At 37.4% G+C, this 24,161-nt stretch overlaps 1 protein-coding gene across 7 annotated transcripts in view; it reads left to right on the plus strand.

Annotated features, from left to right (window-relative positions):
- ST3GAL3 (ST3 beta-galactoside alpha-2,3-sialyltransferase 3) overlaps positions 1-24,161 on the plus strand; it is a 243,994-nt gene that overhangs the window by 12,912 nt on the left and 206,921 nt on the right. For 6 of the 7 annotated variants that reach the window (XM_020783380.3, XM_072997515.2, XM_078392808.1 and 3 more), the window contains exon 2: positions 544-688. In XM_020783380.3, the coding sequence (XP_020639039.2) occupies positions 568-688 (121 nt within the window). In that variant the 5' untranslated portion in view covers positions 544-567. Of the gene's footprint in view, positions 1-543; positions 689-24,161 lie in introns of those variants that run through there. The other variant, XM_078392811.1, reaches the window with a different exon arrangement.

Below are 24,161 nucleotides of genomic sequence, written 5' to 3' on the forward strand. Positions count from 1 at the left end.
GGGCGAAAGAGCTACAAAGAAGCAGCCTCTTCGCCTACCAATGGATAGCAATTTGAATTCCCCGCCTTTTTTCCTTGCCTTTTTTTGGTTGTAACTGGAAGCTCCGGCCACAAGTCGAAGCAAAATTTTGCAGCCAGAGCCGGTCGTAACTCGAAATGGTCATAAGTTGGGACGTTCGTAAGTTGAGGCACTACTGTACCTTTTTCAGCACTTTAGGAAATGTTTTAAACCAAGGCCAAGTGTTCTGGAATAGTAGCTGGTCCAGCAATGAGCTGCTTTCTTAGAATTCAGCACTCTAATAGCATTTAGAAATAGCATTCGTTGTTGTTGTTTTAACTGACAGTTATTTGTAAGTGTGTCATCTTTCTCCTTGTAAGTGATGGTGATTTGGGATGTTAAGTATTGTTGATAAAAGTGCCTGGATAATCTGCAAACTGCAAAAATGAACATATGTATACCTGATATTTTATGTATGCATAATTAGACTACAGATTGACTAAACTAACCAGAAAATTCAAGGCTCAAATGTTTTCTTTCCCCCAGGTGTTATAGAAGATCTAGTCCCATATGAAGATGGGACTGTTGGTGTTTATGCGTAATGTGCTGCTAGCCCTCTGTCTTTTTCTGGTGTTGGGATTTCTATATTACTCGGCTTGGAAACTGCATCTTCTCCGATGGGAGGATTCAAGTAAGTATCCTTGTATTGCAGGCCATTCCAGAGTGTCTCTGTAGTAACCTGTAGCCAAGCCATTCTCATATTTTTCAGGTCTGTTCCCATTGGAATAGCTTGGAACAAACCCAGTCTCGGATTATTTGTTGGATCTTTCCATGTGCTATATAGAGAGAGGCTAAATTTACTGTTGTCTTTATATTTTTGCTACTTAAATTAATTAATAGGGAAGTCATGAAATAAATTGGGGTGGGTCCTTGATTTTAGATGCATATTATCATGAACATGATTGCCGTTTGTGTTCCAACTATTGAGTGAACTTTCAAGCATCATGTGGATTTATTGGCTTTATTGCTACGGTGAACTGATTTTTAAAAATTATAATGAAAATTATTTGAATGGGAAAATGCTGTTTCTGCTACTATTCCTTTCCCTCCATTGACTTTAGCTTCTGTCTGTATAAGGACTCATCAGTGGGATGGTTTTTGCATCAGCTGTCCAATTGACCTATGTGTGTGATATTCCCTGTGTATATTGCATATGAATGCACAATGGAGTGGAGAAATTGACCCCACAGACAGGTGCAGTCACTGAGCCAGAGTTTTGCATGAGATGATTTAGTGCCAAAGCACTTGGCGCTTCATTTTCCATTAGGGCTTTGATCACAGAGGACTAAAGGCAAGTTCAATTTATTATCTAGCCTTTATTTGTACAGAAGGAAGATGTTTGGTTTCTCAAGGCTTAAAAAATATTGCTTTTAAGTATAAAAAACTTTATTAAGTTGAGGTTGCAATTAATTGAGATGTGTGGTTTGTGCAAATAATTTAACATTAGGGTTTCTCTTAATTTATTTTGAGTGCTCTTCCCCTGTTTGTACCCTCTGAATTTGTTCTTGTTATGTTTAATATCTTGTTTTAACACAGTGAGCAAAACATCATCCTGGCAGAAATTGGATCTGGTGCCAGAAAGAATTAATTTAAACTAATTGAAAGCTTCCAATCAGCTTTAATGACTCCCTAGGCCTCCTTTTTGCTCTGGGAGAGCCTTGGGACTGAGGAAGGGGAACCCTTTAATATTCAAAAATACCTGCTAGATTGCTGCTGGTGATGCAGCAGCAATTTGTTACTATTAAAGCCTCCCCTGCCCTCATTCCAAAGCTGTGTGTTAGTATCCTTCTGCAAATGTATGCATATTTGAAATAATGTGACTAAAATTTGCTCTTCAGCAGAGGAATAGTAGATGAGGTTTTTGGTTCCAGTAATGTTCTGTTTGTAGTTAAAGTTTATAAATAAAGTAGGATTCCCATAGACTCTTACATGAACGGGGACATCTAAAATTAAGCACTTTAAAATGTCACTAATGTAAGTGAGAAATTAAAAAAAATCATTTGCTCAAATTTCCATTAATGTTGTCAGAATCATGATCAATGTTTTTCTCCTATATGTTTTGCTACATTTTATATATGCATGTATATTGTTTACCTACCGACTTGTGTTGACATTTAATGCATCTGATGAACTCTAGTCTGTGGAGGTTTATTCTATAAGCTTATTAATTTTTAAGATGCTAGAAGACTTTTTGCTGATTTTATGTAGGTTCCCTGCTCCAACTTCTTGCTTACAACTTCAACCTTTGTGTCTTTTTTGGATAGCAGCGTTCAGTTGCTTCTCTTCTGTTGTCTCCTTGGAATCTGTGATTCTAGTGACTGACTCTCTTATGCTTGAGTTGAATTTTTTAAAAATGCACAGTTGCCTGGTAACTGAAATGATGATGCTACAGCTTGCAAAAGATCTTAGTGTTCACTTTTTTAAAAGCAGAAACAATAAGCAGAATAAAAGCATATATTCTGTATTCTTTTTTATAGTAATTAATTTGAAATATTAGATTATAGCTTGTTTACCTTCAATGTACAATATTATATCTTTGTTTCTGGTTGGAAATATAAATTCTGTGTCTCAGGGAGACAGGCAGCCACGCTGTGAGAGCCTCCTAAACTTTCTGCCTCAACTAGATTCCCAGTTAGGCAAAGGTAAAAGTGAAATATGCTAGTTTATTCAAATATACAGGACACCACCATACTTTCCTGGAGAAAGCTTTAAAGATCCTTGATTAGTCAATTGAAAGGGGTATTCTGTATGTTATAGTATGTGCCAGAAAGATAGTATTTAACATGGGTTCCTCTTCTCCTGAGATCATTTGATCTGTCAAAGGAAATGAGAAAGGTTATGAAATACCTTGTAACTTGAAAGGTCCATAACTGATCACTATGTCATTTGTTCAAACAGAATGCAATATTGTTTGTTCTTTTTTATATTTTACTGTAGAAGGTTAAATATGTAGTAATAAAATGCCATTTAAGGCGGGCAAATATGCCAGTTCATTGAAATATGCAAGATAGTGTCAGTACTTTCCTGGGCAAAGCTTTAATGATCCTTGATGACTTAATTCCAAAGTTCTTTCTGCAAATTATTTTGTGTGCTGGGTAGAGTGTATATATCATTATTTTAATTTGAAAAATTAATATAGGGGTATCATTCAGAAAAGAAATCATTCTGGCTTGAGCTTGTTGTGATAACTTTTCCATGACAATGGAAGAACATGTTTTGGCCTTCAGCTATACAAAAGGGAAACTGTGGTTCCCTTTCCAAGAGAAAATTATGTAATTTGTTTTTACTCCGGAGGCTTGTGACTATTTCTACAAAGATGAATAAAAGACTGAATTCTGGAAACAATTCTATCTTTTAATTGGTTTGCTATGGTTCATTCTCTTTCCTCTAGGATAAGAAGACTCAAGGGCTGGAAAGGATAGGGAAAAGCAGTAACTCTGTGAGTGCAGAGTGTTTTGTTTCAGCAGCAGTAATGCTGCTGTCACTCACATGAAGGAGATGCCGTTTGCTTCTTCTGCTTTCTGAAGTTAACTCTCTCATCTGTTGATGTCAAGGAAGATACTAGGTTTCAAGGAAAGTGCTCACCCACTATTGTATGCATACACCTTGGCTTCCTTTTTGTACCTTCTCAAAGAGACAACTAGTGAAGAATAAATAGTGATGTCTTGAAGTGGTAGCAGCAGCTCTGAGGTGGGAATGGAAGAGCCTTAAACAGCTATTTTGGAAGTCTTTTGATGCCAATATGCTTGTATGTCTAGCAATGGCTGTAACTGGATGAACAGTACAGTATATGTGGTAAAGGAAATAGATGTTAACAACAGCTTTCCCCAAAGAAATGGGAAAGGCCTTGTTTAAATGACTGCAGTGAACTTATGAAACCTACTAAAAAGAGTCATACCACCGGTCCATGTAGATCTTGAGCCTCTTGGGTACAGATTTTGGGGGTCTAAGATAGGGTCCCCCCCCCAGCCCTGCCATCTGAGTCACTTTGAATAACAGTCCTGGACTGAATTTAGGATTTTCTATATGCCAGGCATACACTCTACCAGTTAGCTGTGGTTGATTGGCATAGAATGTTTGATGTGTGTAGTGTTGGTTGTCTTATGTGATTCTTGTTTTTCAGAAGAAAAAGTGGCTGGGTATGGGTGGGTAGACATATGTACTACCTTTGGCTGAGTCTGCTTTTATTTAATACCAGCAGTAGGTTTGAGATAACGACATCCGCTCGCTTCTGGCATCTGTCATAGGATATCTTTGCTAAACTCATTGTACCTTCAACTTGCTGGCAAGCACAGCACAGTCTCCAGGTGAACTTTGCAGCTATGAAATGGTAAAACTTGAAAGTGGCTCCTAAAACTTTGTAGCTGCAAGATTTCCACTTGCAGCAGCTTCCACTAAGGCACAGTCACAGACTTACTCATTGCTTCCTTCTGCTGTCAGTGCCCTCTGTCCACCAGTAATATTGTAAAAATAGTCCTAGACTGGAAAGTATTAGGTTCTGTTCTTATCTTTTTCCAATATGACTGTTTTTCTATGGGAATAGAAATTAGATGCATGAGCAAACACTTTGACTTGCTTAGCTGCTGGTGGCACAATTTCATTTTGCTTCCACTTGCATGGTAGCGGACTATATGGAGAGAAAATCTAAACTAAAGTGCCTTTGAAAAAAAACTGTTTTGAAAGCTTTGGATGTTCTACTGTATTGGTAACCCAGAACATTGGCAACAGGTTCCACAATGTCAGTTTTTTGGCATTTCCCCCTTCCCTGTTCCCTTAGCTCCTTTACCTTCTGAAACTTGGTCTTCTAATATTTTATTTATAATAGCTAGGGTTATTTGTCCAGAAAAGGTCCTTGAATCCACCAGTAAATTGAGAGATTTAGTATTTTACAATTTGTTTTACAAATAGTTGGAAATAAACATATTAATGTAATAACCCTCTAGAAGCTTAAAGTTATAGAACTCTAAAATGTCAAAGTATACTACTAAGTATAGTGTAAGTTATTTAATGTAGTACATTATTTATTATATTAAATAGTGGATTGTCACAACAAATAATGATGTGCATTAGTTTTGCGCTTTGATTCCTGACCCTACTGAGCTGAATGTAGCCCAGCAGCTTTGCTTGGCGCCTCCTCCTTGACTTTTCCAGTTCCAGTAGGCTGAATGAGAGAAAGAAAGACTAGCAAGAAAGAAAAAGAACAAAGGATTGCACGGTGTTAAAAAAAAAGAGCAAAGAAATGTGTAACACTAGCATGTAGTTGGGTACTACTAGTATTAAAAACAACCGTATTAATATCCTATGGCTGAAATCCAGTAGGAAGTCACAACTAAAGTAGGCCTGATGAATCAATGGAACGTATGAACGTATGATCATATGAGCTCTATTGAACTCAGTTGGACTTCCTTTTGAATAGGCATGCATATGATGAGGCTGTTAAGCTTAAGTTTTTACTTAACTGAGTGTTATTGCTTATGCTACAGGTCTGAGCAGGTAGTCAATTATAGATCAATTATGCCTAGAAAAACAGAGTAAGAAACACTGTAAAACTGTTGAGGGTGTGTATAATATTTCATAAGTCATTAGCAGAAGTTTGCAGAGTGACAGTCAAGGAAGAGTGCAAGAACACAATCAGTATTACCTTCACACAATAGAATTTGCATTTCTACTCAGTACCTGGGATTAATGAAGTTTTTCTTTGTGCATATTGGCCAAAATCCTGTCACTTAGCATAGTAAATTGCATTCTAAATATGATTTATTCAGATGGGTCTACTCTAATTGTGACTTACTATGCTAAAGTAAGTGACATTTAGAGTAGGTCCATTTGAATCAATGGAACTTACAGAAGACTTAACTCACCAAATCCCCACAGATTCATTGGGCTTACTCTAGTGTGATTTATTGTGCTAAGCAACAGGATTTTGGCCCATTGACATAACTTTCAAAAGCAGCCTGTTTCACATCTGGGCCATGGTACTGCAGAAAAGAAAGCTTAGTTCTTTCTCATTATGCCCTTCTCCCAAAGCCTTTATTTAGTAAATAATATTGGGAACAGAAATTTTGATCAGGAAAATGGCCCTGGGGAAGGGATTAAAGATTCCTCCCTTAACTGTACAGTTCTTATATAATGGTTTCCTCCAAAAACTGATGGACTTGTTAACTCCAGCTGCACGGGGATATTCGTCTATGAATTCAAATACCCACATCTCTACAGTACATCCAAGAAAAGAGAAAATATTTCAACTTGGCAGAGTTCAAGAGAGGTTAAAATACAGAATATATATTGCTCTGGGCGATTTACAAATTAAAAACTTAGGTCAGCCAAAACAAAAAGACAAAATGTTTCTCTGCAATAGATTTGGATGCTTGAAATTGGACATACCTTTACCTTTTTTGCTTAGGAATAATAATGTTAAAAATGATGACCATTCCCATGTTTGGCTTTTCAAGTGATTCTAGTTCAGATTTAATGAGGAGTCTTTTGAGATATTCTAGAATTAGCAGAAGACTTAGTAAATGGAAGGCTGGCTGGATAGCTCAGTGAGTTAGGTATGTCTCTCTGGGGCCAGAGGTTGGAAGTTCAATTCCGCAGTGTGTCTCTGGGGAGAAGAGCCAGCCTGTGTGGTCCTAAGCATGCTGCACAGTCCCAGAATGTCCCCAGAAGGAGGGGAATGGTAAACAACTTCTCATTACTCTCTACCTAGAAAACCCTGAAAAGGGTTGCTATTAGTTACATGACTTTGATGTGGCACATGATTGATTGGTTGGTTGGTTGTAAATGTAAAGCTAATATTTGTGGCTAGCATCCCATTTTTTGATTCTTAGTTCTTGCTGCATCATGGCATACATATAGTGGAGAAGTGATATCCTTTTATTCTTCTTATTCTTATTCTTCCAACTCTCAGGATTCTCTAAGTCAGGGGTCTCAAACTCAATTTAGCTGGGGGCCGCTGGAGGCAGAGGCTGGGTGAGGCTGGGCTGCATCAGATTTTCCGCCAAGCGGAGCAAGAGCCCGAGGAAGTTGCCTGGGAGTTTCCTTAGCTCCGAGGAGGAGGAGGGAGCACGCAAGCCCTTGTCACCTGGCCACGACCCCCTCCGGCTCCTTCTTCACCACCAACACCAGTAGCAGCAGGATGAAGAAGCAGAGAAGGGAGGGAGTGCTGGCAACCGCGTAGCTGGCAGGGGGGGAGGAGGGCAAAACATAAAATTAGAAAACCCCTCACAGAATTCGCCTTGTGAAAGGAGAAAAGTTCCCATCGGTACCTGTGCACGCGTATGCACACGCACACACACACAGAGGTCCGCAACCTTCCTCTGAGGGGGCCCCTCAAAAAAAGGCGCACTCAGCAGCAACAGCTACCCCCACCATGACAGAGGAGCAAACTTTGTGAGGTGAGCCCAGGCAGCCTCCAGAGCCGAGGCAGCTGAAGCAGGACGAAGAGTAGTAGTAGTAGTAGGAAGCACTGCTGGGTGCTGAGGCGCTGCTGGCTTGGCTGGTGCTGGGGGTGCCGAGAGAGAGAGAGCCAGAGAGCTGCTTCCCTGGAAGAGGCGGCGGCTGTGTCAGCTGCTGTTGGCAGCTTGGAGGTGCTCTTCGAAGATGGGCCGGGAGCGAGCTCCACTCTCAGGCATCGCTTGGCGGCAGCTCGGGCGCTCGGAGAAAAGGGCCAGCAGCGCACCTCACTCGCCGGCTCTCCCCCAAGACAGCGCCTCTTGCACCCTCCATCTAGAACTGCAGCCTGCCAGCTGGCAAGGCTTTTTTTGACTCTTGACAGCAGAGGACGCGTGGGCACTTTGGGGGGGGGCAGGCAAGGTAGGGGCCACACAGTATCATCCAGCAGGCCGCAAATGGCCCATGGGCTGCATGTTTGAGATCCCTGCTCTAAGTCATAGTCTCACTGCTCTTTAGACTTTATAGAGGGCATCTCCAAATGAACTTTATAGAGGGCATCTCCAAATGAACTACAATCCCCATCCACCCACCCACCCAGAAAGCATTGCAGAAGCTTACTTTTTTGGAATTACTAACAGAAAACAAGACCTAATCTAGCCATACAGTTTCCAAAATCAACCGTGGTCGAGATGAGTGAAATGTAGGTATTTGTATGTGTCTGTGGGCTCAAACGCCAAACATTCTGATGGGGGGGGGGTTCCTGTAGAATTCTGGGAGTCAAAGTCCAAAGAACCTGAGTGGCACATTCCTTATATCTTCTCTTCCCTCAAGTTTACTGTAGAGTGCTTTAAAAAGAAAAGAAAAGACAACTGTTTGGTCCAGGAGCAAAATCTGTTTTTTCATGATATTTAAATGGGCCAGTAAAGGTAGCCATATTAATTCTACAGCAAGCAAAGCTCAAAATCTAAACACAAGTTTGTGTTCTGAATGTAGATATTTAACAACCACCTGAGGGCAGTAGATTCATTTTTTCACATTATTTAAGAAATCTGTTCTTGCTCATGGAGTTCTTTAATCTGTTATTTGTGTTCCAGGTGATCTTCAAGGTTTGAAAAGTACACTGAAGGGAGACAAAGTATTGACTGAGCACACACTATTATAGTATACCTCTTACTTCACTTTTTCGACTTGGCTGCCTTCTGACATTAAATATACCAGAATTTAGATTCCCCTAATTTACTTGTTTTAGAATTCTGACTCGTCATCAAACATGTCCATGCTTTTTATTAGTTTCTAATTTTACTCCTTTGACCTTTCATTCTGCAGAATTCCAATGTACATTTCATTTAATGTGGAATCCTTAGAATAATTTATCATCACATTCATTTTCATTATCACTTTGTATTCTTTTCCATGTGAATAACAATGTACTATGTTTGACTTAAATATAGAAATCCAAATAAATTACCATTATCCTTGTCATTTTTGCATATTGGGTACATTCATACATCACAATAAGCCAAATACTATAGAATTTCTTAGATTGCCATTAGCGTGCTGCTGAATACTACAGTACCTGATTTCTCCTGCTGCAAGCAAGAGCATCCAAGCAAACCATTGGCCGTCTGACTGTCGTATGCACACCACAAACAAGAGAAAAACCCCATGCTTTGTTGTTGATTGATGCTCAGGCTTTTTAGGGAACAAAGAAGCTGAAGTATTGGATTTGAATGTTACAGTAAATAGCATGCCACTGTGATTGATCACTCTCTGGAAGTGTTTAGATAAGAATGAATAAAAGAACGGACGCTATTCAAAGGGTGCACATTTGACATGTATACTATTCTTCAGCTTTGGACATTTTAGAATTGGATAGAAAAGGGCAAGAAGGAAAAAAGCCATGTTACCATGGTCTGTTTACTGTACGTTGTCTGATATACTCCTTAGATTATAAAAGTGATTGCTGGGTGATGGCCTGTAAACTAAATCACTAGTGATTTATCATTCACTATCATCTGGTTTGCACACAGGCTGAACTGTGTTACTTCAATCTACTTTTTAACAGTACAGATGTGAATATGATTATCCTAGATCTGTATTGCTAATATTCAGAGTCATTATTATGCAAGTATCAGTCCTAAATAATTACTAAAAAAATGTAAAAAGGGAGCCTTGAGGAATAAGAATTAAAATGTTTTAATATGGAGAAATTTCCTAAAAATGCTTAGAATAGGGCATGCCAACGAATCCATTCAGAGTTGTAAACTAAGTTGTTCTGCGGCTGTACAATTGAAAGTAACACAAAATGATTTCATTTACATATTTTCAGTTTATTGTAGAATTCTTTTAAGCAAGGATTTTTACAGCCGCTGGGAGACTCTTGCAGAGTGTGGGCGGCATACAAGTCGAATAAATAAAAATAAAATGTGTCAAGGTCACAAGTGTGACACTTAAGCACTGACCTCAAAGCAATATAGAACTTTATGAGATCCCTTGATAATTTTATTTTGTAGTGCTCTATCACAGCTAACATTTATTGCTGAAAATACTAATTTCAGTGTGAAATCAGATAACTTGTATCAATCATATTAAAGTTCATCTGGGTGTCAATGTAGAAGTTTTTTCATTGAAATGATTTCAGGTAGCATCAACTTGCCTTTTTCTATAAGCTTTATTCACCTACATTGTTTCTGTGCATAAAAACCTTAAACTCACAAATACTGAAAATATTCTTATAAGAAAAAGCTTGAGGTACAGTTGCTTAAATTCTAGAGTCATCTAGAATTCTTACCACTATGGAAAATTGCAAACAGAAATACTTTCAAAATATATGTAGCAGAACTTTAATTGTAGGCAAATATGTAAGTCAGAAAAATATATTTCATTTGTAAGCTTTTAGTTAAAAAATTCGTGACAAGAAACCACATTTCAGCTTTAAAAACTACAATCAAAAGTTAGAGAATAAATCACCTATAATATATAAAAAAATTAAAAGTAAAAATATATGAGAGTAAAATACAGTATTTTCTTAGTCTCTTAGCATATTCAGATACACATCAGAAATACTTTAAGTGCACACCCAGATATCTGCCAGTTTGAATCTATGGAGGAAAACCTGTGATCTTGGCTGTTCTATCTTTGTGCAGAGGCTGCTATTTATTGCATGATGCTCCTTGGTCTCATATCTTATGTTGTATCTTGGGATTGTTCATATGTTATATATATCTGTTGTTGTCTCTTGCTTCTCTGTATTTATATTTCTCCCATTTGTTTATCTTTTCACTACTGCCTGGCATGCTTCTCGTTTATTGAAAATTTGCTACCAGACCAATTTGCTTCAGTACAAAACATGTCCTGAAAAATTTCTAAAGGAATCCCTATTGCTTTTGCTAATCCAGCAAACCACTGGCAGTGTGAACTACTTCTATAACAGTCTGATTGGGCATGACAGTGCTAGGCAAGCAGAATTCTTATGAATGGATCTGAAAGGGTATCAGTTTTCTATAACTGCATTGTAGGACTCTAGGGGTTTCATGATCTAGGACATTTTTCTTCAATATTATATTTTCATTTTCCTTATCAATGTACACATGTTCACACTCAAATGTCAGCTTACTTGGAGGGAGATCTTTCATAAGGCAATGTTATTTTACATTGACCTTACTTTCCCCTTGATAGCTTGGGATGGAAACTAGATGATTATTTTGAGTGACTTTTAGTATACTGCTGTACAAGCCTCATTTTTAAATCACAATATACATTATCAGGGTTGTTCTTTAACACTCCCCTTAATTATTGTATCACTTTATACATACACAATTTCAAACTTTTGACACATGTAGATAATATTTTTTTGAATTGAGTTGATTCCAGTCTGGTTGTTTGCCAAAACATGATGGAACTGCTCTGTTAGGCATTTTGCAGAATTTCTGGATGATTAACACACACATGTTGCAGCCACATGTTATTTATTATGCCCCTTTCCCCAATTCACTGGGAAGAGGCTGTCCAGTTCCCATTTTATCCTAAGAAGAAAGTCTCTTGGAAGTACTGTATCTTGCAGTCAATCAGAATATTTTCCTGGATTGTACAAAGAAATGAGGACTCCAGGGGGAGAATGGTACTCTCAACCTCTTTATCTGCTTCCAGAATTACAGAGCCAAGCAAGTTTGTCCTCTTACTCCTATACACTTGGAGCTATATGTTCTGAAAACATTTGTGCAAGAAGGAGTTAAAACAAAAAGAAAAGAATTCGCCTATTTCCTTTTCATCTGGGCTGTTTTATTTTGTACCTCTCTCTTCCAATCAGTGCTGTAAGTTTGTTTCTAGTTTTCTTTTCCTGAGTCATCCTTAAGTGTAGTTAAAATTCTGTCTCATGCAGGCTTAACTAAATAAATATTTGTCATATGGATTCATTCAATATTAAACAGTTATTGGCATGACTTTTGAATCACTGTCTCAAGTGAATAACTTCAGTTCCTACACTTAGTAAAGAATTTAATTACTACTCCTTAGGCAGAAATTCATGAACAGTAATGAGAATGAAGAGAAGGGGCTTTGGCAGCCAAAGACTGGAAAACTTGCCTTGAGCTGACAGGCAAAACATTGGTTTGTAGTCCTATGCATACAACATACCTTTGAGTAAAAACTGTATTCTAAATAGTAGGAGTTCCTTCTGACTAAACATGCATAGAATTGCATTGATAGAATAACATCCTTTCCTCTATGTTTTCTAACATTACCATAAAAATGGAATAATCCTTAAATCTCTAATATAGCAGAGATGCCAAACAGAAATACATGAAGGCCAATACTGTAATTATGGAAGAAGATTGTTTATTGTTATATAACAATAAATATACTTTTGTTTGTCAGTGTCTTCCAGCACACAAAAAGAATCAGAAGACAGCTATCATATGTTGAACAGTCTATAGTAGTTGAGAATCTGAAGCTTTTTATTTTTCTCTCTTTTACTAACATCAAAACCTGCCTTTACATCTTAGGGATTGGAGACATAATTTGGGATTTAGAAGACTTTATGTGTTTACCTTCTTAGTGGCAGCTTTAATGTAGTGCTGTTGACTGGTTTGAACAGATTCCAAAACTTTGAAATGTGTTGTAGGAAAGAAATTCAGATTAACTCATTTTATGATGAATTAATCCAGTTTGTAGTCTTTGACTGTACTACTGAAAGCACACACATATAACAGAGTTCTAGATCATAGAACTGTTGAGCTGGATGGCACACCTGGGTCGTTGAGCCTAATCCCCTGCTAAAGCAGGAAATAGGGAAAGCATCCTTGATGGACGGCCACTTAGCCTCTATTGAGAAGCCTTCAATTGAGGAGAGACTACAGTCATTTGAGGCGGACCATTCCAGTGTTGAATGGTCAAGAGGTTCCTTACTGTCAAGAGGTTCTTTCTAATGTTTAGGCAAAATCTAACTCAAATCTTTTGTAACTCAAATCCATTACTTAGGGTCCTACTCAGCTTGCTTTCCCATAAATGGGGAGAAATTGTAGGCATCAGTTTTTGTGTGTGTTTTTTAAATTATTATTATATGCAGAAAAATGCATATAACTAAAAATAAATACAACTCCTGTAGTCCTTGGGCAAATGTAAAGTTCAAAATATAAGTATATAATAACTTGTGCATCAATTTCCATGCAGAAAGAAAAGGTTTTACAGCCTGATATGCAACAGGAATAAGAAGAAATGCAAATAGATTTGCTGAAATGCAGTGAAATGGAGATGGAAGTATATTCACATCCTTAAATATATGCCCAAGTGACTGCTTATGGAATGGGCAGGATGAGATCTGAAAAGCCACTGTGTGTGAAGCATGTAGAGCTTACATGAGCCTGTGACTGATCTGATGACTTTCCTAGTGCAGGAATACCAATGTCTAGCTCCCATCGCTGAACTTAAAGTTCTTGTTGCCTAATTAGTTCTCCTCATGTTTTACTAATGCTGAGAATTCCTAATTTAATTTTACTAAAGCAGTGATAACTGAGAGCCTAGATATTCCTACATCAGTTTCTTGATGGAGGCAATCCTAAGGATGTATGTACTCCAAAATTTGAACTAGTTCTTAAACCCTGTTTTCAGTATGTTCCTTTCAGCTAGGCTATTTGCCATCTTTCATTCCCTGTCTTCGTATGTAATAATAACATTTCCACCAGCTGTTATAGTAGGGGTGGGGAATTTTTTGTTCATCCAGATGTTTTGGCCTACAAGTTTCCACATTCCCATGTTGGGTGGAGCTGTTCGGAGTTGCTGTAGGCTAAAACATTTGTAGGGCCTTAAATTGCTATATAGAGCATCTTTGTAAAATTATCTTAATTTTAAATTATGTTTTTTCCTTGTACTTGTTTTATTGGTCCTTGGTGAGAATCACTGGAAAGAGTATTTCTGGTAGCCGCCTTCTTGCTTTCTGTGCCAAACTTTGGGCAGGCTATTTCTCATCACCTGTAATTTGAGTTCTTTTAATACACTGGCTTTTTGTCTTGGAATATATGGGAACCCCCAATAGGACTGCTTGTGTCCTGTGTTCAGGGCACCTAGATAACTGAAAAAGATGTACATATATGTTGCTTATAGAAGTGATTCAGGATAATTCATGTTAATCTTTACTTCTTTCATTGAGATAGTGCATTATATTGTGACAAAAGGGCAACAAGTGAGATGTAAAACAGAGGACTCAATTTTGACTAAGAATTAAACCTATCTTTTCCTACAAGACAATCCTGCAATAGAATATGTGAATTAAGAGGCCTGTGCCAAAAGTCTTAAGAAAAGATGGGTTTTGAGGAGCGGTTTGGAAGAAGTGTGAGAAAGAGCAGAAGAATGACATTGATCACAGTATGTGCAACAAAGAGTGCAAACAAGAGAGCTGAGGCAGCTTAAACACTAACGGATCTGTTTCAGTGTGAACTTTAATGAATTATAATCCAGTTCCTCAGAAACATGGAGCTTAACATCTAGACTGCAGGTTTCTGTACACAGGATTTCTGGTAAAAGACCAAGTGAAATGGGAAAAAAGGATAATGATTGTATTGGTAATGGATTTTTGAAGTGATCATGATATTAACACCATTAATGATTGGTTAATCTCCTGATTGCATAGGCACACTGTTAAGCACATTATTCACATGAGAATCACTTCTGTACTGTACCACTTTTAAAAGCTCTCCCCATCCCCAAGTGTATTTCAGTTGGTTAATGTGATTCATCTGTGCATTCTGTTTTCGATACTTGAAATTGCCTTTGAGAACACTTATGGGATGCCACTTCAAAACTCACCTTTTCCTTAATTCCCAGGCCTTAGTGCAGGAGAGTGGAACCATTTTTCTACAGAGCATAACATTTCCTCAGAGGAAATATTCCAGGGACTGCATGATAGTGGTGGGGAGGTCCAGAGCCCCTCTGGATTTATTCTCTCTTAAGAAAGACTGTGGAGTATTGATGATCTTAAGACAAAAAATAGAGTAAATGGGGTAATGGTGGTGGAGAGCATCATGTTCTTTTTCGTCTCATTTGCTCATCTGTGGATTTCTTTCATTTATTTGATTTTCCACACACCTTTTGTCATGCCACCTGTCAATTCCTAAGTTTTACCAACAGATCAAGAAAGCCTGAGGTACTTAAGAGGAAAGCCGAGGAAAGCAGGCACAAAGAGCAAGGAATGGTAGCATGCCTAAGAACAAGAAGTAGGGCCAGGGAGGAGAAACTGTAAGCCAGAAGGAGGCACACTGTGGACGGTGATCAATCTGTAGCCCAACAGTTCCTCACCCCTGCTTTATTCTTATTTAGCTTTTCACCAACAATAAATGTGTTTGATTGAAACAGCAACACATTATCATTCTGTTTACTCTTCCTTTCTTCCTTCCCTTTTGATTGTTTTCTCTGTATCAAATTTTATATGGTAAATGTTGTGAGACAAAGAGCTCTTCTCTTGTTCCCTGTAAAGAATTATGCAAGCTGATCATGCTATACATGATTTCTGGAAATACAAGAGTGTGGATGATCTTGTTCTTGGTCTCCAGTGATGCATCCTTACACTTAATGGTCTTTTGTAATTCCTTCATTGCTGCCCTTCCTAATCTCAGTCTTCTGATTTCTTGGCTTCAGGCTCCATTTGAACTTATAATTGAACCAAGTTGTACGAAATCTCTAGCTATTTCAGTTTTTTTCATTGTCAGTGTTAATGTTGTGTAGTTTTATTTTCTTCATACTTTAGAAGATTTTTTTTTTTAAAGGAAGAGAACATTCAGTTGTTCATTGCCTTTATCAGCAGAGGGAGCTGTTGCTGTAGACTACTGTTAGGCACTTGAGTGATGACAAGTAGAAACCTGTGAAGAATTACACAGATTGTGTGGGAATGAGGCCTGAAAGAATTCAGATAAACGGACTGGCATGCCCCCTGTTAAAATTGTTGGAGCTTTCAAATTCCATACTACAAGTTTAGAAGTGGCTTCCCTTAAAAGTCTGTAGATCTGTCTCTGTAATACTGTGAAATGGCTTTCTGACCTTCTAAGGGTGGCTTACCTTTGAGGAGATTATAGCACTTTTGGTAGAGTGGGTAGACTTTTTGAAATTTAAAAGGGGAAGTGGATCTTGAGAATTATCTGATTTTTAGGATTATTTCATCCTCATGTCTGTGCCTAACTTCATTCGCTGGCTAGAACTGTATCTTCCCTTATATGCATCATACATTGCATTGTGTGACTTGGTGGCTTGTATTTAATAACATTTCCTCTCAGTTGGTCGTTCAGAGTTATTTGCCTTGGATGATCTGTATAGCTTTTAGGTAACTGGACCTGACAGGAAGCCAGGTTTCATTTCCTCAGCTATTTGCCAACTTCTACTTTGTCAACGTTCTGCCTCTCATTTTTACATTCAGGTGGGTTTGTTTAGACATTATAACTGTAATTTCAATACAGTGAAGGCAGAATGATTTTTTTATTATTTATTGGTCATGTTGTGAAACCTTTTTCCTTTCTGTTCTGGAATGTTGTGGGGCATGGGGAAGATTTTTTTTTGTCTAGTTCTGATTTTTCTACACACCTTTGGAGTATAGCACTGTTTAAAAGATGAAAACCAAGTCTCTTGACACACCAGTAACTACAGAAAAATGTTGAAAATACATGCCAGGCCTTATGAAAAAAATCCAGTGTAATGAATCCTGAGGGTCAAATACTCAGAGTCCCCTGACCCCTCATCTAATTGCTTTATTCTGTATTCCTTCTATCTCTAATAGTGATACCATTTCTATCTTTGCCCTTGTTGTTCTTATGTGCTGTCAAATTGGAATCAACTTACAACAACCCTAATAGGGATTTCAAGGTAAGTGAGGTACAGTATTTAAAGAGTGGTTTTACTAGTTCCACTTCCCCTGTGAGTTTCTGTGGCTTGAATGGGTTTTTGAATCCTGAGTGTTCATCATTCTGAACACTACACCACAATTTTGCTCTAATTGTCACTAAAATGTTTTCTTTGTAAATGTCTGTCATAGAATCTTAATTATGCAGTACTGTATTAGCGGATATATAAAATCACCTATTTTAAATGAGAGCTTTGGGGGGGTCTTTATAGTGCAGAAGACCATTTTTATACAGAGTGCACATGATATTCTTGTTTGGAGAGATCTTGAACTGACATGATGGGAAATAGGAGGTGACAGTGAAAGAATGCATTAAATCCAGAGAAGGATTCTCTGTGCCAAGGCTCTGTACAGTATTTGCAATTGTCACCAAATGTGAGACAATTTGGCAACATGTTTGACTTTCTTTTTTGAGAGATTAACAACATAATCATGTAGAAGGTTTTTTTTTCAGAAATATGTCAATTCAGCTTAATAATAATGCTTACTTTTAGTTAAATAGGCACAAGATTGAAGTTTTTATGTGTTTCTTAGATTTTAAATTAGCCGAAGTTTTCTCATGTAGTTATGCCAGCATAATGCTAATTGTGTAACTTTTAGAGGTGAATTCCTTCAGGTTAATTAGTTACTATAGTCATTATCTCTTGAGTGCTGAATTTTGCAACTTACTATGCAACAGATACTTTCTATAGTTATTTCTTAACTTTTTGGCCATTTGTCTCCAAAGGCAATGATGTTAGCATTAAACTGAAGTAACCAGGCAAAATTTTGCCCAGTATTTTAAGGAAAATGAATGATGAATAGTATTATTATAGGTTCTTAACCTGTGGTCTGTGGATCCCTGGGGGGCTGCAATGTCCTCACAGAGGGTCCACAAAGGCTTGAAAAATCATTATGATATTTCGTAGTTAAAATAGAAAGAATGAATGAATGAAAAAAAGAAAAGGAAACATAGAACAAAACCTTAATTTCTCTTGCTTGTTTTTTGTAAAACCTGACTTTTCTAATCTACCGTCTCCATTAGATACAAACAAAAGTAAAAATCAGTTAGAAAAATAACTCTTTGATATTTCTGCACATGATAAGAATGTGCAAGAGAATGATGCTGACTGGCTGAGAGATAGCATGTGACATTTCTTTCTATTGCACAGACTGTCAGAAGTCGTGGAAAGAGAGAGTCAGAACTTTTCGATTTCTGCTAATAAAACCGTTTGATTATTGTTGGGCAAAGTGACTTTTCAATATTATCACAATGAATTTCACAACAATACATTTTGTCTGATCCTCGGAATGGATCGCTCTCTGAATTTGAAACATAAAAGACCTGATGCTGTTGATGAGAGTGCATCCTGTTCAAAGCAAAATGAAGCTTCTTCCAGTCATCTTTAAAAGTGTTGCTTTTATAGTGAGGAATATCTGTTAATGAGACCTTTCATGAGAAATTTTAAATAAATATTTCATGCATTTTAGGGTTTTAAATCTTGAGTTATGTCTTGGTAGTCCATTGCAACAAAATATATTTAAAGGGGATCCATAGTAAAGAAAAGGTTAAGAACCACTGGCACTATTATTTTTGGATTTTTTCTCCCTAAACTATCATTATATCCTATTAAAATAATTTGGTAACATACATTCACTATTATTTAATTTTAAAGCCTAACTTATCAGCTTCCCCTTGCCTCCCTTAAGAAATGTCTATTAGAGTCCCTTTTTATTTCTTGTCTTCCTTCCTCACTCAAAAATAGAAAGAGAAAGAAGAACGGCATTTCATTCTGTCAATGACCAGAAATATGCCTGTACCCTCCACCTTCAAAAAAGAAAGAAAAGAAAAGAAAAAGGAATACATTGCAGAAGAGGGAGGAGTGCTCAGCAGAGGTGGAAAATTTTAGTTGTAAGAGCTTGTTGAGGTAAATTTAATTTAAAAGTGAAGGCAACTGCTTCTTAGTAACGGAATTAATAAAATATCATAGCTGTTTATGTGGAGGCCTGGTAGTTGAAATATTTAGTAAACAAAAATAGCTGTAGTTTATTAGTCCTTGAGATGTGTGATGTCTTGCTGCTTTGCCTGAGGTAGTAGGTGGGCAGAAATATTCCAACAAATGGTTGAGAGAAAATAACAGATATTTTCTTGAGTCCACTTGTTTCTATGTTGAGCCAAAAACTCATGGATAAACCACATGCACAGTTCCTGTTTGTGAGGGTTGATTTATGAGGATTATAGTTACAAGTTGGCCAGAGGAAGAGAAATCTAATGCAGAATCACAGGTAATGTTCTGTAATGGTGTTTGATCAAAATAATAAGAGAATATTCAGTTCCTTGAAATTTATTTAATTGTTTTCTTCAGCATTTCCTGTGACTTCATTACCTTCTAACGTCTTATCGAAGTACATGTGTGCTGAAAATATGGAGCTTGGAATCATATATTTTGGAACTTCCAGAAGATTGTGGACTAGAAGCTTCTATACAAGAATTCCCAGAATATATTGAGGAGTTCTGGAAGTTGTAGTCCATAGAGATAACTTTCCCAACTTTAGGCCTGTTCTTTGCAAACAAAACAAAACAAAACAAAAACAGAAGAAAACACCAGCTGTTATGAATACCAGTGAACCCTCTTTTCTGCTAGAATTTCTTGTTTGCTTTTTGCAAAAGTCTCATGCTGCTGCAAATCTCCATTGCTGTTGACTATTTGATGGTTATCATGAAGCAATGTTTCAACCCTATTGGGATATGTACAGCAACTCCACAACAGAAGAGTCTGATCCAGACTTTTCTGATAGCTTACGATAACTTTCTAAATATTTGTAATTCTCCTGTTCTATAATCAGATAAAATATTTATCTCAATTTATGTTTCAGGATCTCATAGAACATCACATCTTTCCTAAGTGATAATTTGAAAGACCTCGTGGTTTGCTCTTAATATGCTGTGTGATGCAAGATTTTCCATTCTGAAACTGTTCCTGCTTTTATTTGTCTAAGGTTGAAGGAGTCTGTTTCCTTGTCATCTGTTCTTCTTTTAATAGCTTTCATGGTCATGCAGTTGTCTGCATATAGAACTGATTGGTTACTCAAAGGGTTTGGTCTCTGGCTTATTTAAAATGTCCAAGCTTTTCCCATGAAGCAGATGCTTCTTTGCTTTGAGAATATGTTCCCTTTTGTGGGAATTTTCTTTCATTGGAGTTTCTTGGCCACTTGTCAGAGCTGTAGTGAGTTTTCTCAATTTTTCACTTTGATGGTTTTCAGGCTCATAATCTCTGTCAAATGACCTCAGTGGAAGAGGGCAGCTCTTAAGTATAGGGGCCCTGAACTTTTCCTGTTTTCTTCCTGAAGTACAAATGGTTTGATTTGTAGACATGCTTTTACTTTCTTTTACTATAGATCATTGGGTTTTTAGAAGCACAAGCCTAATCTGTTCTCATATTTTAATTTGTAAATGAAATACTTTGGTTTTGGTGGTAGATACTTTTTATGTTTCTCTGTTCGGATTTGGGTTAGTGCTCATGTAAGATAGCTGAAAGCCAGCAGTAACTTTGGACTTACAGTACAAAATTACACCATTGTGAGTATGCCAGCTGAGGCCTGAAGCCATGAAAGCAGGAGTAGAAAACCAGAAGCACTGTCCGTGTCTGTTCAGTGTCAGCTTTCATTGAATAAATGTCTTGTTCAAGCCCTTATAATGAAGAGGGAAATGGGGCATTGCCACTTCATACAGAAAGGGTGTCTGGAAGAGCTCTTAGTCACAAGATAGTTTAGTTTATCTCCCTGTCTCTTTTCTTTCTTGAGCTTTAATCCTGCCTGCTGGTGTTCATATTGTTAGTAGGATTGACACAGACATATCTTATCTTGTAAAACTGTCACTATGAGATTGCTGGCAACAACTGAGCCAGAAGTTTTTTAATAAGCTTTGTGTCTTGTTAAGTTTTCTGGCCACACACTTCTCTGAAAAACTGGTGAACACAGTTGCCTCTGTGAGAAGAATTTTTGTTTCACTGATGCTTGGCTTTGCCTTAGGTAAAGGTAAAGGTAAAGGTTCCCCTTGACAATTTTTGGCCAGTCGTGTTTGACTCTAGGGGGCGGTGCTCATCCCCGTTTCGAGGCCATAGAGCCAGCGTTTTTGTCCGAAGACAATCTTTCGTGGTCACATGGCCAGTGCGACTTAGACACGGAACACTGTTACCTTCCCACCGAGGTGGTCCCTATTAATCTACATGCTTTCGAACCGCTAGGTTGGCGGGAGCTGGGACAAGTGACAGGCGCTCACTCCGTTGCGTGGATTCGATCTTACGACTGCTTGGTCTTCTGACCCTGCAGCACAGGCTTCTGCGGTTTAGCCCGCAGCGCCACCACGTCCCTGTGGGCTTTGCCTTGGTTTTAGGTAAATCATGACTAATTCATAATGTGTAGTTAAAGTTGGCTTAAAATACCACTATTTTAAGAAATTTCTGTTGGTCTGCCTTTGTACTTGACAGAGAGTTTGAATGACTTATTTTACTTTGTTTAGGAATGAAATGAAATGAAAATGAAAACATTTTAAGCATAGATTTGAACACAAATTGGTGCATATCTTAATTTATTCTTTGGACTTTCCTGTACAAACACCAATTCACAGAGCTGAATTGTACACATAGCTGTTGTATTTTATCCCTATAAAAACTACAACAACTTACCTTTTATAATTTTGATAGAATTTGTTATGCTTTGGAAGTGACATTTCTTGAACCTGAGTTGGAATAATTTCCACAGGTGCCCAGAGTACTGGAAAATCTAGTTTTGGATTATAAAATCATGTTGTCATTTAACCTTTCCCTTGGAAGTCTAGATATCTGAGCAAACCCTGTATTTACAGACTTTTTGCCAGCCTCATTGGCTAAAAATCTTTTGAGAGTTCTGAGGACACCAACTGAAAATCAATGTTTTTCTGTGTACAGATGTATTCTTTTAAGCAAGGATGAAGGGGGATGGCAAACTATACTGAGGGCCTGGAAAACAATTTATTGGGTACTTCCGTCTGGATGCAAGCATGGATTTCAACATATTTGTCTGTATGTTTCTGTGTATTCAGGTGCTCTCAGATGTAGGAATGACCTGTATATTTGAAGATGTAGTTTAATCCCTAGGTGGGGAGTGTAGGAATAAGTTTCATGGTTAACAAATTGTAGATTTTGAGATATCAACTTTGGAATGTTGTTGCATTTGTTTAGGTGGATTAAAAGTCTCAAAACTTGTGCATTATGAGCTATTTCTTAGCTAGGAGATTTCTTTTAGAACCTTTAGTGTCCCCTTAGATTACTTTAATCTTCTGTTGGTGAAGCAGTATAACAGAAATTGTCATAACTGGATTCTCTGTCTCTACAAAGGGAGTTCTTGCTTTCCAGGCAAGAGACAGGTTACTACAGATTTCAGCAGTCAGCTTTTGCTTCTATATGTTTCAAGTGCATATAAGTATATCTTGTTTAGAATCAGAGTGGATAAAAAACGGTGATTTAAAAAATCAAATAGATTTAAATGACAATTTAAATTTTAAAAAACAAAATTTTGATGTAAATCATCCAAAAGTCAGATTTTAAAAAAATTAAATCATGGCTTAAATTGTGATTTAAATTGATTTAATTTAAATCCAATTCACTCTGTTTGGAACTGGACAAAATCACTTTTCAGATCATTTCAAATCCTTACTGTTTCCCTTTCTTTTTTCTCTTTCCTAGTGGCAGTATAATATAAATGGAGATAAATTTGATTTAATTAGACAAGGTTTGTTACTCATTGAACTTGCATCTTTGCATCTTTATAAACTTTCTGGCTATTGGTCTGTGTGTCTTAAAAATAAAATGATGGTTTTAGGGATGTAAATGACACATTTTTTTTTTGGCCTGGCCTCACAAGTGTACCTCCAATTTTTGTGGTCTAAGGATGTAATTTGTATTGTAGTGAAATACACATGGAATAAAACTGTGAAGCAATCTAATTTTAAGAGTAGTTTATTAAAGTAGAAAATCCAGAATTTATTGGAAATGGGTTTTACAATCAGATGTTTCCTGTTGCTGGATCCTGTTGCTGCTTTCCTTCTGTATAGGGAATAGAAGTGAAACATGGGCCCCTTTTGCTTATCATCTATATGTGCAGTCTGACTGAGGCTCCATTCATTTGTTGGTTTACCAACTGCTTTCAGTGGTCCTGTTTCAATTCTGCTATTAGCATCATATGAATGAATATTACAGGGTGTCCTGCAAAAGAGGAGTGAGGAAGAGACATCATGGTGGCAGCAGGTCTACCTTTCATAAACTATTCTGTGGTTTGTATACATGCAGGATATATTAAGTTTTCAAAGGGGTAGCTGTGTTAGTCTATGCCAGCATATTAGATAAAAAATAAAAATACAAAAGTTATTGTTGCAACATTGAAGACTAACTTTCATGGATCAGGTCCACTTATTGAGACATTGGAGTGAGTTTGCATGACTGTCATACTTGATTTTATTTTCTTCTGCACATATTTTGATGCTGTTGCTTATGTCTTTGTAACATATGTCATGAGCTATGACAATTGCAATTCATAGATTAATTTTGAGTAAATTACTAGGACATCCATATACTGGTTTTATTTTATTTTTACTTTTATACCAGAGTACTTTGTACAAAGGAATTACTCCACTTGACAATCTGAAGAAATAATGACATTTCAGGTATATCAGCAGGTTAGCTGTAAAATAGTCTTCAGAGAGGTACACATGGCTTTTCTTCTGTGATTTGGAACAGGCTTCCTAGGGCTAATGGAAACATACCACTGAACTACTGGCATCTGTGTGGTTGTGGGGTGGGAGGGGCACCACCAGCAAATTGATGTTAGCCCGCTCAACAAACTGGATCTAAGATTAGAAACCCATAGTTTCTTATAATTCACGTAGTCAAAGGCTTTGCTGTAGTCTATAAAGTAGTGAGCTGCTTCTGAAATTCTTTAGTGCATTCCAGTAGCCAGTGGATATTTGCAATATAAGATTGAGTGCCTCCTCTCTGTCCGTTATTGAATGTTTCCAGTCTGTGGGCTATTGTTTTGTTTTCCATATTTGTTGTCATATACAATATTTTTTAGGATTGTGGTAGATTCAGTGTCTGTGGCTTGAAATAGTTCTAACAGTATCTGATCTACCCCTGGTGATTTATTTCTTTGCAGTACTTTAGAGCACTTTTCACTTCACTTTCTAGAATTTCCTCGTCAAAAGAATCTGTCACCCTTTAATCTCTTCTGTACTATATAGGTCTTCAGTATACTGTTTCCATTTTCTCTTTATTTTCTCCTGGTCAGATAGTGTGCTTCTCTGTTGGTCTTTCAG

Source organism: Pogona vitticeps, chromosome 4, assembly GCF_051106095.1.
Source record: "Pogona vitticeps strain Pit_001003342236 chromosome 4, PviZW2.1, whole genome shotgun sequence".
NCBI classification, from domain to species: Eukaryota; Metazoa; Chordata; class Lepidosauria; order Squamata; family Agamidae; genus Pogona; species Pogona vitticeps.